This window comes from Perca flavescens, chromosome 17 (assembly GCF_004354835.1).
Source record: "Perca flavescens isolate YP-PL-M2 chromosome 17, PFLA_1.0, whole genome shotgun sequence".
NCBI classification, from domain to species: domain Eukaryota; kingdom Metazoa; phylum Chordata; class Actinopteri; order Perciformes; family Percidae; genus Perca; species Perca flavescens.
This window is the reverse complement of record NC_041347.1, coordinates 6,256,027-6,272,924: the sequence shown is the minus strand read 5'-3', so window position 1 is coordinate 6,272,924 and position 16,898 is coordinate 6,256,027. Positions and strand designations below refer to the sequence as shown.

Below are 16,898 nucleotides of genomic sequence, written 5' to 3'. Positions count from 1 at the left end.
TTGTATGTATTATTTTTTTTTTTTTTTTTTTTTTTTTTTGCTTATTTTTTTAAATCTATGTAGAGAAAAGGCTCAGTTTTCCCTGAAAGGAGCTCAGCACCGCGAGAAGCGTTTTCGGATCTACCGCTTTCTTTTGGAGCACTTCACGGACACCCAGCGCTTCAACATCAGCATCAAGATCAACCAGACCATTCTAGGTGAATATGTGTGTAGATTGAGAAGTAAACCAAAGCTAGAAAGCTTCTCATGCATAAAACCACCAATTCCTTTTCCAGTTCTGTGTGGTCTAAATGTTTTTCTTTCTTTGGTGATGATTTTTTTGAAGTGATAAAAATTAAAAAAAGAATTTAACAGTTTAACCCATTTTCTTTGTGAATTCTAGACTATTAACGACCACCAATTTGCTCCTAGAAAAAAAAACTTGTAACCTCTTTTCCTATCCCAGCATGCTTTGCAGACGCGGAGCTTCCTTTGGATGCAGATGGGGCTGAAATTTTATCAGAGACCTTCAACATCTTGAGTCTGAAGGAGATGAAGCTGCAGGCCATATCTACTCCAGCAGGGGGCGCTTCAGGGGAGGAACCTGAGGAGGAGAACATGGCCACTATGGCTAAGGTTGTCCTGCAGGCCGCGCAGAAGAAGGTGGTGTCGCAGGTAAGCAATGTTGGCCAAGTTACTTGTAATCAATTACTTATACATTTTTTTATTTTATCCCTTTACCATAATTACTTAGCAGCAAAAGTAGCATTACATGACTCGTTACTCTACTTTCATTTCTTAGCTCAGCTACGTCAAAGGTGCCTACTACAACTTCAAATCCTCCACACCCACACATAACATCTTCTCTATATAACACGTGTTGAAATAGAAAACAAGCAGCCAACTTACAATTTGGGGGGATTTACTGACCATCCAGCCACAGCTAGCTTAGCCTTGGTGACGGCACACAGCCCTTCAGTAGTCGGACCTGCTGCTAGGCTCACACACTCTCCACATCTTTTAAAACAAAAAAACTAGGTGTGAATGTAGGCGTACCGGTAGCTAATGTTAGCGAGCCAGCTAAGATCACACAACATTTGAGTAATACAACTTTGGAGATACCAGGAGTCACGTGTCTCCTCTTTTGCTAGAAGCACTCTACCTCCCTCCACCTGAAGCCCCTGTGCAAAGTTAACATTAGCACGTCTGGACCGGTCTGCCCACCGAACGCAGAGAGACCAAACTAATATTAACCCTACATATAGCTCTTGGTTAGATAGCAAGGACGTCATTTACGGCAGTCAACTTACGATTTTTGTTACGATTCACGATTTTAAGTTCAAAGAAAGATTTTCTCAGGATTTTTTTAACAGAATGAGCTGCACAAAAATGATTGAAAATATTCCTTTATTTATATAAACTGCTTAAACATGTGTCCTCTTATCAAAAGTGTAACTGAAATTGTATTCTATCTTAAGGTAAAATAATTAACATTTCTGCTATTTAAATGTCTAAAAACAACTAAATCTACAGTATGTTATATATTTTGTTGAGTTTTGTACTACATTATCCCAAATGTTTTCAACAATGTTCAGACCCCAGAGAAATCTGTAATTTTATTTCAATGTCCTGGAACGTTTCGTTTGGTTGCCAGTCAGTGGCGTCATATAACCTTTGACCCCTCTAGTTACTAGGGGTGTGTCAGTACCATAGGTCAGTGCACGATCCGATCTGCGCATGTGCAAGATGTTCACGTATGCCATGACGTATGCGCAGATGATAATACTGTTTTACCACCTGCCCGATCTGTTCCACGCTAGCCTCCACCGGGATAGCTAACAGCTAATTCGGCTAACCGCTAGCCGACAGCTAGATTCAGTCTAAAATAACGCATGCGCAGAACGGATCCTGCAGGCAGAACGGACAGCTAGATTCAGTCTAAAAATAACCTTAAGTCAAACATAATGGGAAAAGCAGGCTACAGCTAAATTAAAGGTGTGATAGAATGCAAAACCGATTTTACCCTGTCATAGTTGAATAACGACAGTTCGGTGGGTAAATAGGACATACATAGAAGCTCAAAGTCCCACTGACACCCCTTTACTATGAAAATTTCATATTTTGAAACTGCCGCTGAAAACTGGCGAATCCCAACAAAGCTGGAAGTTGACGTCAACCTCCCAAAAACCGGAACCTTTGTCAGCCCATGGGTGTATAAAGAGAACGGTCACGCCCCAACATTTACATAGACTACACAACTGACCTGAGATCAGGTAGTCTTCTGAATCTAGGTCGCGCAGATCTCTGCTATTCCATTACAAAATTCACTTCCGAAACTTTTTTATGCGAGAAATCAACTATGTAAGGCTCAAATATGGGCCGTTTTACGAAAATGGATGGCTAATTGCAAATCGCACTCCATACCCGCTCAAAGTCACCGGTTTTAGGATAATGGACTACTAAACGCTGGTGCTCTGACAGAGCTCCAGGGCCTGCAGCTCCCCTCTGCTAGCTAAATGCCCAGTGTGTGTGAGTGAGAGCACGGTCAGCGAGCTTGTTACGCCAGCAATCTTTTACCACAGGTTCCAGTTAATCTTTTAATGTGTGTAATTATAATGTGTTGAATTATTTAAACAAACGATTGGGGAAATAAACGCCGCTTGTCCGAGAGTCTCATTGATAGAGCCTGCGGCTGGATGTAGCTCTATCAATGAGAGCTAGCTCCTCCTATAATTCCTCTGAAATTCACAAATATTCATTAACTTGAAATCGGACACCGTGTTAGCTTTATAAGACATTTAGGGAGATCTTGTATAAGTGGCGTGATGAAATTCAAACTGTAAATATACAGAAATTACGCCAGAAATGAAGCTAACTATCCGTGATTTGTAGCTAGCTACACATAGCTAGGATTGAAGGCACAGTCATAACTAACGAAACCCCCACTGTTCACAAAAATTCATCAATTTGAAATCGGACACCGTTGTTAGCTTTATAAGACATTTAGGGAGATCTTGTATAAGTGGCGTGATGAAATTCAAACTGTAAATATACGGGAATTACGCCAAAAATGAAGCTAACTATCCGTGATTTGTAGCTAGCTACACATAGCTAGGATTGAAGGATCAGTCATAGCTAACTAAACCCCCACTGTTTACAAAAATTCATTAACTTGAAATCGGACACCGTTGTTAGCTTTATAAGACCTTTAGGGAGATCTTGTATAAGTGGCGTGATGAAATTCAAACTGTAAATATACAGAAATTACGCCAAAAATGAAGCTAACTATCCGTGATTTGTAGCTAGCTACACATAGCTAGGATTGAAGGGACAGTCATAGATAACAAAACCCCCACTGTTCACAGAAATTCATTAACTTGAAATCGGACACCGTTGTTAGCTTTATAAGACCTTTAGAGATATGTTGTATAAGTGGCGTGACAAAATTCTAACTGTAAATATAGCTAGTTATGCTGACAGCCAGCCAAGATTAACTGGAACTGTTGTAAGAGATTGCTGGTGTAACAAGCTCGCTGACCGCGCTATCACTCTCACACACGGGCCATTTAGCTAGCAGGAAGAGGGGAGCACAGTCTTACCAAATTTGCAATAAGCCATCAATTTTTGTAAAATGTCCCATATTTGAGCTTTATATAGTTGATTTCTCGCTTAAAAAAGTCTCAGAAGTGAATTTAATAACGTAATAGCCCGACAAACAATGTATAACTTTGCAATGAGACCTGCTGTCGAGTCTCCCATGTGTTTCTATGTAGTTTGCTCAAACCAATCAGCGCATAGCTCATTCTGAATATTCATGAGCATACCATATTTGGAAGAAAAGCTCTTGTTCCAAATAGAGCCATATTCACAGGGTAGTTAAGGGCCTAATAAAATAGCATTCGGGCAATTTTCAGCCCAACCAATGTTACATACCCCATTAGGAGACCTTAAGGAACAGTGTAAAATACCCTATATAATCATTCTATCACCCCTTTAAGACTTTACAGTAATAACAATAAAGACAAGTATTGAGTGATTGTATTTTAAATGAGCACAAGTAAAGTAGAACTGACGTAACAGTTGTTATATATGTTAATGTTTATTTTCAAGTTTTATTTTGAGGGTATTTTAAAGTTAAATGCTGTCTCAGCTAGCGGTTAGCCGAATTAGCTGTTAGCTAAACTAACGTTAGGTTAACTGTGGAGGCTAACGGCAGACCGCTACAATCAGCTAGCGGTTAGCCAAATTAACCGTTAGCTAAACTAACGTTAGCTTCCTGGTGGAGGCTAACGGCAGACCGCTATAATCACCTAGCGGTCCGCCGAATTAGCTATTAGCTAAACTAACGTTAGCTGGGAGCAGATTGGGTAGTGTCGTAACTCCTCGTACCACAGCGCATGCGTGAACATCTTGCGCGGAACGGATTGTGCAGGTGGAACGGATCGGGTACTGACCAGGTACTGACAGGGTTGTTGATGCACTACGATACGGACGTAGGGCTGGGCAATGTATTGATATTATATCGATATGGTGATGTGAGACTAGATATTGTCTTAGATTTTGGATATCGTGATATGACATACGTGTTGTCATTTCCTGGTTTTAAAGGCTGCATTACAGTAAAGTGCTGTACTTTTCTGAACTTACCAGACTGTTATAGCTCTTCTATCATTTGCTTTTTCCCCACTTAGATAGTATGTCCACATTGCTGGTGATTATTTATCTAAAATATAAGTTTGAAGATATTTCGTTAGAGCACCATTGTCAACCCTAGAATATCGGCGCAATATCGATATCGAGGTGTTTGATCAAGACTATCGTGATATCTGATTTTCTCCATATCGCCCAGCCCTATACGGACGTGGATGATTCTGCATCGGTGCAGTAACAGACCATAATCATTTTTTAAGGGCAGATACAATAAAAAGGGGAGTTCATATCTATCTATCTATCTATCTATCTATCTATATCTATAGATATAGATGGATGGATGGATAGATGTATCTGACTGCTTGAATGTGTTGATGAAAACCATGTGTAGCAATTAATAAATAATAATAATAATATTGAGGAGGTGACACATTCGGATATTGAATCAATTTGTTCACAGGATAATCGACATTGAATCGTGAGACCAGTAAAGATTCAGACCCCTACTAGTTACTCTAACTTACGTAAAAACACAATATACACAATATGATACGTTCGAGAATAATTGTAAATCATACAATTTTACAGAATTGTACTCGTAATACAGCTTTTTTTTCTGCCACATGCATCATTTTTTCACTAATGACACGCCACTTTGCAGCATAGTATTACAGCAGAGACCTGATTCATTGATACATTTCCTTATCGATCGATCCAGTTTATGGGATTAGAGCAGACAACGGCCTGGGGACACATAGTTAACGTTAGCCCCCAGCCAGCTAGCACCCAGCTAGCACCCAGCCAGTATCATTACAGCAATCCGAATCCCAGCCAACACAAACTCCAGCGCTGGGTGCTAACGATGCTGACATTTTAATGTTCACGTTTAGCTGTCTTTACAGTTAAATTTAGCCGACAAAAGGTAACTTGTCCACCAAAACAACTAGTTAGGATTACAAAAAAGTGAAGGGGGAGAGATTTCCGAGAGGCGGGGAGATCTACTGCACAACATTGGCCATTGGATATCTCCCCCGCCACGGAATTTCAGCCAGCCACCGGCACCCGCGAAGTCTCTTGAGTAACGTTACAACACACCCCTTTGTGACATGTGAAATATATGGTGATATTGTGGTTTTAGCTGGTGGCTAAGGTTAGCTTGCTCGCTTGCTTGCTAATTGGTCTGCTATCAATACTAATTAAGCTAACTGCTCTAATCCACAGGTCCAGAAGAAGGCCTTCATAGAGAACACAGTTCCTCTTATCATCAGTCTGAAGAGCCTGCTGGAGCAGAAACGCTCTCCTGTGCTCAGAGACCTCATGTCCTACCTTCAGGTAAGACCACATCATGGACATGTGGATGCTTTCTGCATATTCATTTGATTAATACAGTTCTGTTTAGTCATATTATTATACCAGATGGGAAACTTGATCTGTAGTCAGGAGTGCAAGACAAACATACAGAATGTACAAATAAACAAAAAGACAACAATACAAAAACATGTTTCCTGTACATACAATATACAAGCACAATTTTACACAATACTACAGCAGCATATCTCTAGAAAATTCAAAAATTACATGCGCAAATTAAGCAGTGTTATTGCACAGAGAACAAAGGATTTTTTACTTCTATTTAGGGCTGTGACATAACCGCATTACCGGCGGTGACGTGACACTGCCGCGGTGATGACATCATCATCACAGGTTTTATTTATTACATTTTTTGCTGGTGAAAGTTACTGGAGTACATATGTCATATGATGTGAAATATAGTGAACACAATAATCGTTGTTTAGTTATCATTGGCTGTCTTCTAGCCTACATTCAAGAGATTATGGAAAAAAAAACTTATCTTTGACCGTCTATTAAATATATTAGGGAATTTCTTTTGTGTGTCCGATTATTATGAATTATTTCTATGCTTGAGTACTTGTGATATCTACAGGTAATATTTAGTATAATACACGGTGGGGAAGGACATTTCTCACTTCTCAGCTGAGGTGGACACATTACTGCTTCAGTGTTTTGCCATTGCACTTTACACTGTAAACATTAGCCAAGCAGCTAGCGGAGTTTACTTCTGCTTATAGCTTAATCCCGACAAAACAGCATGGTTGAATTTTCACCTGCATGCACTTTTTGTAGCCTAAAATAAAGCATCTTAATTCAAAAGCTTAATCAATTTTGTTTTATTTATAGTATCAAATCATAAAAAGAGTTATCTTGAGACACTTTACAGAGAGTAGGTCTAGACCACACTCTATAATTTACAAAGACCCAACAATTCCAGTAATTTCCACAAGAGAAAGCATTTAGTGTGGCGAGGAAAAACTTCCTTTTTAGGGAGAAACCTAGGACAGACCCAGGGCCAGGCTCTAGGTGGGCGGTGTCTGACGGTGTCGGTTGGGGGTGTGATGAACAGTGGCAATTATAGTCACAATGAAGATAATGGAACTAAACTCCCTGATGCCATTGTTCCCATCAGGTGACCATGCAAGACTACCATAACAAGGTCAAGGACTTTTTCCCTGGCGATGAGCAGCTGGCAGTTGAGGTGGAATTTGCTCTGAAGATGGCTGAGAAGGAGAAAGAGATGGAGAAGCAGATGGACAACTGTAGCTTGACAGGAGACTCCAGGGCTCCAACTACACAGGTCAGTTCACACTACATACAAAATGTGTATTTATAATACAGGGTTCCTATGCAGTATGGAAAAGTATGGAGTTTGATTTTTAGCAATTTCCAGGTCTAGATAAGTATGGAAAAAATAATGAAAACCAAAAATCCTCTTGACCAAGATTATACTCACTCTTAATTTAATAAAAGGACCCAGGATTTTGATTCCAGATCTGGCCCATTTAGACATGGGTAAGATATGGACTAGCTTTTATCGACTGGTGAGACCTCCAATTTCATTTGACAAAACATAATACAAGATTTTTAAAAGGTACCAGTCTAACCATTTGAGTCAGAAGTACAAAGAACGTAGGGCTAGGTAAACTTCTTTATCTCAAATATGAAAATGTATTGCAGAAGTACAAAAAACTGCATTAAAGATTAATTTAAAGTGCTCACATTATGCTCAATTTCAGGTTCATAATTTTATTTAGAGGTTGTACCACAATAGGTTTATGTGTTTTAATTTTCAAAAAACATATTTTTTTTGTACTGCACATTGCTGCAGCTCCTCTTTTCACCCTGTGTGAGCGAGACATCTCACTTCTGTTCCATCTTTGTTGGAGTCACACATGCTCAGTAAGTACTGCTAGCTTGTCAGAAGCAGAGTATGAGGGCTTGCCCTGACAGTACCTAGGTAAGGACTACTAGCCAGTCAGAAGCAGAGTATGAGGGCACTAGCAGCTAGGCGAGCATTATAACGTGTGTTCCAAAGTGACCACGTTTGTCTCTGAAGTAAAGGCTGGACTACAATAGAGCTGTTTGGAGCAGTTTGTGAACAGTGTTTTCTGTTGGAGATGGTAAGTCCCTTTGGGGGGGACTTTGGGCTTTTTCACTTTGTAAACCTATAACACGAACAAAAAAAGATATATAACACAATAAAGGAAAGGGGAAAAGCCAAAAAGCATAATATGAGCACTTTAATACAAATTAAGGGTGGTAGTAGCTCAGTTCCTTAGGGAGTTGGGTTGGGAACTGGAGGGTTGCTGGTTCAAGTCCCCGTACAGACCGAAGTACTGAGTGTGGACTGGTAGTTGGAGAGATGCCAGTTCACCTCCTGGGCACTGCCAATGTGCTCTTGAGCAAGGCATGCAATCCGGCCCATACTCTGAATGACGTATATACTGTAGCACCTTTTTAGATTTAATAAAAAATAAATACAATACATGATAATATTACATTCACTATTGTGATTTATTTAGTTTTGTTTCTGGAGGCATTATTTTTATGTTTAAAAATTATTGATTTTCTTTTCTTACAATAACCAGTGTAGGCCAGTGTATCGGAGCTCCCCACAGTCAGTAAAGGTGAACTGGTGATTTTGCTCTTTCCTCAGTGTTCAGTCCAGGGCTCGCCCATCAGGTCCAGACCCCTCCTCCCGTTTAACTTTGCCACGCCACAGCTGCCACGTCCAAACCCCATGTCTACCAGGCTGGTACACACTGACAGGTAGGTACCCATCCCAGCAGCTGGTCGATACGAAGGATTCACTGCAGGCTTTTGTTGTCCTTTGATTGATGACCATTGATTATCCATTTTCTTTAGTGACTACATGTGTACAATAATCATTACATAATTGCAGATTGAAGCATTTACATTTTGCTCAAACTGAATCGGACTTCAGTATTGTATTCAGGTGTAGTTGAACAGTTCAGCTTGGATATACTAAGGAAGTTAAAGGACTACGCCAGATAGTTCATAGTAGGGGTGTCACAAATTAAAATTTTAAGTCATTTTTATTTCTTATCTAAAAAAAAAAAAAAAAAAACGACGTGTAGATAGCGCAACGTAGCTTAGTTATAGCCTGCTGCTGCACTTTTGGAATACCATGGCCTTCTGCTTCCCTGAAATCCCCGGTGTGGTAATATTTTGCCTTACTGGAGAGTTATGCAAACAGTACAGTTTGTAGGCTATCCTAGAGGTACCATATGCCCTCACAGGCAACACGACAAATATGGTAGGACATATTCACAGGCATCATAAACAAATCTATTTGACTGGGAACATTAACAACTCTCAAATATATGCCGGTTATATCACACTTGGAAACTTATAGCCTATCTTTTTAAAGAATTATGTAAATGACAGTTGTCATAAAAACAACAATCTGTTAATCTTTACAAAGCAAGACCAAGCAGCAACCTCTGGTGCTTAACAATGAAGCCAATGCGGAAGTGCCAAAAACTTCAGCTCATCGAGTGACAAATTGCAGCTGGTTCCAAAAGGAAGTCAATCCCCATTGACCCCAATTATAAAATAATACAAAAATCGGTTTTGTCTCCATAGCTTTACAAGTTCCCCCTTCATGACCACTATATTTACGGTTATATGATCAAAATTGCATAGTCTAACAACAATGTATCCGTCAGGACTGAAAACAAAGGTTTAAATCGAATCAAATAGTGACCTTAAAATCCAAAATCTAATTGAATTGTGGATTTAAAGAATCGTGACACCCCTAGTTCATAGTGCAGATAGAGACAGGAAACATTGGAAGAGAGAGGCAGTATGACATGCAACAGTTGAATCAGGGACATTGCAGTTATAGGCGTCTACACTCAGTCTCCAGGGTGCCCAGTCCACTTCCACTTTGTAAGATTCCTTTTGGTTTCTCTTTATTTATTTCATGCATGCACATGGCATCAGTGAGCATGGGAAAAAACAAACTGTGTGTGTGTTTGTGTTCCATCAGGCATGTGCCCAGATCCAGGCAGGAGGAACACGTTCAGTCAATCGCTCTGGAACGAACAGGTACGGCACTGGAGGTTAAAACTACAATTTACATGTTTAAAGAAACTGAACTTTCATGAGTACAGCAATGGTGTAACCTTTAGTCAGGATTTAAAAGGTCAGAGGTCAGAAAAAGAATAAACCAAACATTCCTGTGATTTTAAAGGTGCTTTTCACTTCAAAAACCAAATCAATTGAATTAAACATCATCATCTCATTCTAATCCAGCGGAATTTTTTAATGGGTTTGCTAACATATTTGCAATATCACAGGTTATTATATCAATTTTGTGTTTACACATCTTTACTTCTTCTTCTTATACATAATTTATGAAAGTGGGTGGGTGGGAAGACAACTGGGTTCCGTTAAAAAATGCCAATGCTCTGATCCGATACTGTGATCAGGACATCCCTACTTGTTAATATCTACAGTTGCTGTAAAAACATCTACAAAATTGGAACTAACTTCAGAAATAGTGGAAGCTGATTCCCTGCGTTTTATGTATCTAGCGAGTCATTTTCCTGCTTTGTCTCCCTATTCAAAATAATTTTGTATTTCCCTGAATAAATTGAATTCAACCTTCTGAGAGAGAATATTATTATATTGGAATTTTAATTGAGTTTCTTAGGACATTCTTTGCTTAATCTCCCTTTCAGCGTGTTTGAGTTTACTGTCTCATTCTAACAGTGTGCCGTTTCTTTTTCTTTTTACTTTCCAGTGATGCCCAAAGGAGCTGTGAATGACCGAGCCATCAGCACACCAAAAGGTACGATTCCACAGCGCCCACTGAACCTCTTCAACACATGCATGCTGTCATCCACATAAATGCTCCCAGTTGGAATTGAACACACAACCATTGGCTGTGTTAGTGTCTTGTTCAAGCCATGGAACTCAATTATGGAACAGTTTTTAAAAAACCAACTGCTAATCCTAACTGAAAAATCTATCTTAGTCCTACTTCCATACTGCAGACTCCAGACAGTATTTCGTCTAGGGCTGACACCTTCTGGTCGGTTGGTCAATGTGCTCTTGTCCAACCAAATCTCCTTGGTTGAACAAAAGCTGGTGTTACTTTCATAAGGCTGTATAAAAAAATAGTTTTCACACCAAAAAACAAACAAGAAATGTCCAGCTGGCATTATCTGGTTGCTATGATACTGAATATCAGTGGAAGTAAAAATGCTGGCACAAGCTCTGGATAAATGGAAGGCTGAAGCACATAGGGAGAAAAGATGGACACGCCGGTCAATTTGGCCAGCAATTAAAAAGATTTCCCACCTCCCCCTCCACTGTGATTGGACAGCTGAGTAAAAAGTGAAAAGTGCAGCATTTAACTTAAGTAAAGTATTGATCAGCGCTCAGTGACCAGAAAACAAAAACCATTACAAGACATTACAGTCAGCGCTCAGCGCAGGATAGACGCTTAGTGCCTTGTCAAGCTGCTGCATCATGCCAAAAAAATATGCTGGCCTGAAGAAAAAATGCTTTGGTGGACACACAATGCAGATAAGCGTGCATTCTGTGCTCTGTGGCTGATTTAGTAAATCTAAAGAGAAGTATTTTTCCCCATTGATCGTTTGGTCGATGGGTTGAAGCGGTAGCTAGGTAGAAGTAGGAGTGATTGCGTCCGAAGCAGAGTCCCACTCCCTGTCTGTGTGTCGTAATCCGAACTTCTCTATTCTTTGTTTTGAAAGCCGGGCCACACGTTGATTTTAGTGCATGGGAGTGCCTTGAGTGTCAAGTCAACTTTATTGTCCATTCTACGATACGTGCTAGATAGGGTTAGGTACCGAAACTCGGTGCCAATAGGGAACCGGTGCCGACGTAAACGGTAGTAACGAGAGAGACCGAATAACAACGAAAGTTTCGGTGCCTCATTTCGGTGCCTGACTTTACACTACACCTGACAGCATGTAACGTTAGCCTACCTTTAGCTAGCAGCTGGATTAATCACGGTTAAAATGCTGACAGCTAACGTTAAACAGTGTAAAGTGTGACTGTATTTCACTGTGGAGGACTTCAACAGCGGGATGTAACAGTCTGCTCTGCAGCGCAGCAGCTGCCGTTGTCGCAATTCATAGATATACAGTATGTTTATATGGTCGGAATTAAACAACACAGACGGTGCGTTCACTTGCAGCTGCCATTGTCGGAATTAAACAACACAGATTCACCTAAAACAGGTAGCCTCGTGGTGCATTGACAGTAATTGTAAAATACCCTTTTCCCATCTGGGGTTCAACAGCAATTTACTGGTGAAATAAGTTATTGTTATAGTTATGACGTTATTATTAAATCTTTAATTTTGACCATGGCCTTAGCAATAAACAAGTCACTGACTGTTGTTTACTACTTTTTTTTTTTTTTTTTTTTTTTTTTTTTTTTACTTTATTGAAAAGTACCGGTTCAGGCACCGTTTAGGCACCAGCACCGTTTTAAAAGTATCAATTTAGCACCAAAATCAAAAAAAAAAAAAAAAAAAAACGATACCCAACCCTAGTGCCAGACATACAGAGCAATTGAAAATACGTTTCTCTCTGACCCACGGTGCAATAAGGACACGTGCAACAAATATAAAAGATAAGAAATGTATACAAATAGGATAAAAAAGTCTGAACTGTGAAAAGGCAACCCCAGCCCACTTTTTCTTCAGTACTTCAAGTACAGCCCCCTTGAAGTGCATTTTTGTAAATCATTGCAACATTTTGGGAAATATACATATTTATTAACTTTCTTTTCAAGAGGGAGATGTTCAGATGGATATCAATCTCATGTCTGTGTGTTAAAAGTCAAGAGATAGTTATCCTAGCTTAGCATAAAGCAGGAGGAAACCGCTAGCCTGGTTCTGTTCAAAGTTGAAAAATACACCTACCAACAGCTCTAAAACTCACTGATTAACACGCCGTCACGTTTGTTTAATCTGTTTACAAACCGAAATCTAACATTTCAGTTCAATCTTGATGTGTTGCAGATTTTGTTATGTTTGTGGTGTTACTTCATTGAGAATATCGTATCTGTCCTCCCTGTAATCCAGGTGTCAACGTCAATTTAACTTTTGATGAAGGATTCAGCGCAATCTTCAGTGACAGAGGAACAAGTAAGTATTTAAGTCAGAAATCAATTCCTCCAGAATTATAGAAAGTCTGTCAAACTATGAGGTACACAGGTTTTAAGTTTGCGTTTGCTTACAGGTGATTTTAGGTTTACGTGAATCTGTGTCTACTGTGTACTTACAGGTCTTGTCGGGGAGCCCAGCGTTCTTCATGTGAGGTCAAATGAGCAGCAGTGAGTGCTTTTTTAATCACAGTCACAGTTGTAGTTCTGCAAACACTTGAATGTAGTTTAAAATGGTATATTAAACATTTGTGATGCCATCCTTAAAATAAAACTATGAATGTATCTACTAGTACTCTAGAGTTGTGTGTTTTTCACAACCTGATATACAGTATGTTCTTCCTCTGTGCCATAGAGCTCCATTGTTGTTAAAAACACATCAATGAGCCACACTGTTGCACTAGGTGACATGCACTTTTATTACCATGAACACACACACACAAACACACACACACACACACACAGTAGTTTATTTTTTCTTAATCCCACATACACCCTGCCCAAAATACTCACTTGAGCCCCAAATGTGAATGAATCTGCTGCTTAACACAGTCCCCAATAATTACTCTTTTTCCTCTTGTTTGAGTAATGTTAGTTACAACTACAGTGACCAGCAGTTTTAGGAAATTACAGGGCTCTTTTCAAAAAATAAGGCTATACATTTGCGAGCTGTTTAACGTTTTTTCCCATTATGCAAATTAGCACCGTTACAGTAGTCAAGTCTACTAAAGATAAAAGCATGGACAAGTTTTTCCAAATCCTGCTGAGACATAAGTCCTTTAACCCTTGATATATTTTTAAGGTGGTAATAGGCTGATTTTGTAATTGTCTTAATGTGGATGTTGAAATTCAGGTCTGAGTCCATGACTACACCAAGATTTCTGGCTTTGTCTGTTGTTTTTAACATTGTCGTTTGAAGCTGAGCGCTGACTTTTAATCGTTCCTCTTTTGCATCATAACCTTAAGAAAGTTCTGGCACATCCAGTTGTTAATTTGTTCAATAGAAGTCTAATAGAAGCGATGCATAATTTTAATCTGAAAGAGGCGCACCCTCACATTGCGTGACATAGTTTTAATAATCCTACAGATTCGGTTCCACTCTTCATCATCCAATGTAATACTCAGATCCCTTTCCCATGTCTTTTTTAAGGGCTGTCCAGGCTCCATCCCCCAGGTTCTGCATAAGCATAGAATAATACCCAGAAGCCTCATGACCTTTTCCATATTTCAACAACACTTTATTAAAACATTCTGGTGCATTTAGGGCTGAAGAACTTGATCTAAAACTCCCCGCTAACAGATGGTGAAGTTGCAAATATCTTAAAAAATGTAGCCCTAGGGATTCCAAGTTGCTGTTCAATATTCCACCGAGATACAGATGCCCCAGTGTGAAAATTCCCTTTTCCAACCAATTCCTCAAAAATAAAAGGGGGGAGATCTACAAATACATATTTTTGGATTTTGTCAAACACTTGATGAAGTATTTAGATATGGATCCAGCTCAAATAGGCGGCCCACTTTGCAAAACTAAGCCTGTATGGAAATGAACACATCTGCTGAAGTGTTACATTCGTTAACGATAATACAAGACAACACAACACCGGCGTCATTACACACTGACTGTGTATCAACATACAACATCGTTGACGAAAAAGACAACATTAAATGTTTATTTGCATTGCCTTCAACATTTTCTTTTTGTTTTTTTGTGATTGTTGTGGGCAAAAATCCTTGATTATGCGGCACTTTTTCTTAAAAAATGCAATGGAATATGCAGGATATTTATGCAATTTTATGCGATGAAATTGCGGGAACTTGCAAAAACTGCAGTTTGATGAAAAAAAAAAAGGGATTTTTACTCCCCCAACACCCTGCTTTTCAATGATGTTCACGTCACGTAATTACGTCACTTCATAACGTTCCCATGGCAACAGGGGAAAATAGCTGCTCTTGTGTGAAGTAAACGCAACATTTTTCAACTTTCTGCTAAGATATATGTAACTTTTTTGCAAGGAAAATGCGGGGATTATGAAATCATGCAAGCCCCGCATATTTTGCGCGGAATTCGGCAATTTATGTGGCGAAAGTGCGGCGTATTTGAAAAAATGCAGCCCCCGCATAAATATGCGGACTTTGGCTGATTATGCATTGAATTATGCGATCGCATAATCGCGTTTTTCTGGAGGGACTGATTTACATTAGACATTTTAATTTTAATTATTTTTTTTTTTTGTATTGTTGTACCTTGATTTAAATGGTGACGCTTGTCCAGAATTACATTGCATTAATATGATGTTTTATATTCCATGTGTAAGGTGTGTTTAGGAGTTTTTCTGCAGAAAAGGTAAATAAGCTCTCTTGTGTGTGTGTGTTGCAGAGCTCCTGGACTAAGGCAGTGGAACGTGCAGTCTCCTCTCCATAAGAAGAAAAAACCATCCAAAGTTTAGTTAACAAACGGCTTCATGTCTTTGTTTCTGTTTTTGTCTTCATTACAACTACTCTTACTACTCCTGAAATATTCTTTTCCATCTATGTGATGTTGATTGATAGTCTCTCATCTTTGTCATCTTTCTCAATCGTTGTTGATATGTTTGTGTTACCGTTTGTCTTTTATCTCTTTGGTAATAAAGGTAATAATATTTTTGTGGCCAGATTCTTGCACGTGTACACTTTGTTGTCAAAACAAGATTTGCTGTACTTTTTTGCCAATATATTATTCCTACTGTATGTTTAGTTTTCAGCTCCACGACTTGGGTGAGATTCAGTGGAAATGTTGCCCTATAACTCCTGATGAGTTTCTAAACTCATCCACAACTGGGCAAAGTGTCCTCTAAAAACCTTGAGAGGACAGGAACTCCTCTTTACAAGCTCTTTAACCCCTAACGCCCTGAGATCTGCTAAATGCTCTTGCATTTCAGAAGAGTAAAGACTACATCAGAGGACACTACTGAAGATTCAAATTTAGATCCAAAAAGACACTGATATTTACATTTTTAAAGTAACGTGTATGTTAGTTATCAAATGCCTGATTAAAAAGGACAGGAAAGCTTTGTTGTGAGGAGGTGGTGCTTCAACACATTGCATCCTAAACCCACTGTGCTCCTCAGGAGAGGAAAGTGGAAACTTTTCACCAAGCACCCAAGCAAGCATGTGATTTCATCAAAGTATATCCTTTATTTTTGGTTTATATTCTAAATACACAGATACACTCTATCTCTCTATGTATGTGTGTGTGTGTGTGTATGTATGTATATGTGTATATATATATATATATATATGTATATGTATGTATGTATATATATGTGTATATATATATGTATATATATGTGTATATGTATATGTATATATATATGTGTATATGTATATATGTATGTATATATATATATGTGTATATATATATGTATATGTATATATATATGTGTGTGTGTGTATATGTATGTGTGTGTATATATATATGTATGTATATGTATGTATATATATGTATGTATGTATGTATATGTATGTGTATATATATATGTATGTGTGTATATATATATGTGTATGTGTGTATATATGTATGTATATATATATACATTTATATATATACATATATATATATATATATACATACATATGTGTATATATATATACATATGTATATATATGTGTGTATATGTATGTGTGTGTATATATATATGTGTGTATATGTATGTGTGTATATATGTATGTGTATGTATATATATGTGTATAAAAAATGCTGTAAACTAAGA

At 38.6% G+C, this 16,898-nt stretch overlaps 1 protein-coding gene across 1 annotated transcript in view; it reads left to right on the top strand.

Moving 5' to 3' along the window:
- The window catches only part of ncapd3 (non-SMC condensin II complex, subunit D3), a 50,637-nt gene extending 34,837 nt beyond the window's left edge, over window positions 1–15,800 (top strand). The window contains exons 26-35 of the mRNA XM_028604304.1: window positions 64–197; window positions 446–654; window positions 5,851–5,961; window positions 7,115–7,282; window positions 8,642–8,754; window positions 9,998–10,056; window positions 10,754–10,801; window positions 13,070–13,132; window positions 13,272–13,320; window positions 15,527–15,800. Of these exons, the coding sequence (XP_028460105.1) occupies window positions 64–197; window positions 446–654; window positions 5,851–5,961; window positions 7,115–7,282; window positions 8,642–8,754; window positions 9,998–10,056; window positions 10,754–10,801; window positions 13,070–13,132; window positions 13,272–13,320; window positions 15,527–15,596 (1,024 nt within the window). The 3' untranslated portion in view covers window positions 15,597–15,800. The remainder of the gene's footprint in view (window positions 1–63; window positions 198–445; window positions 655–5,850; window positions 5,962–7,114; window positions 7,283–8,641; window positions 8,755–9,997; window positions 10,057–10,753; window positions 10,802–13,069; window positions 13,133–13,271; window positions 13,321–15,526) is intronic.
- Window positions 15,801–16,898: the final 1,098 nt, after the last annotated feature.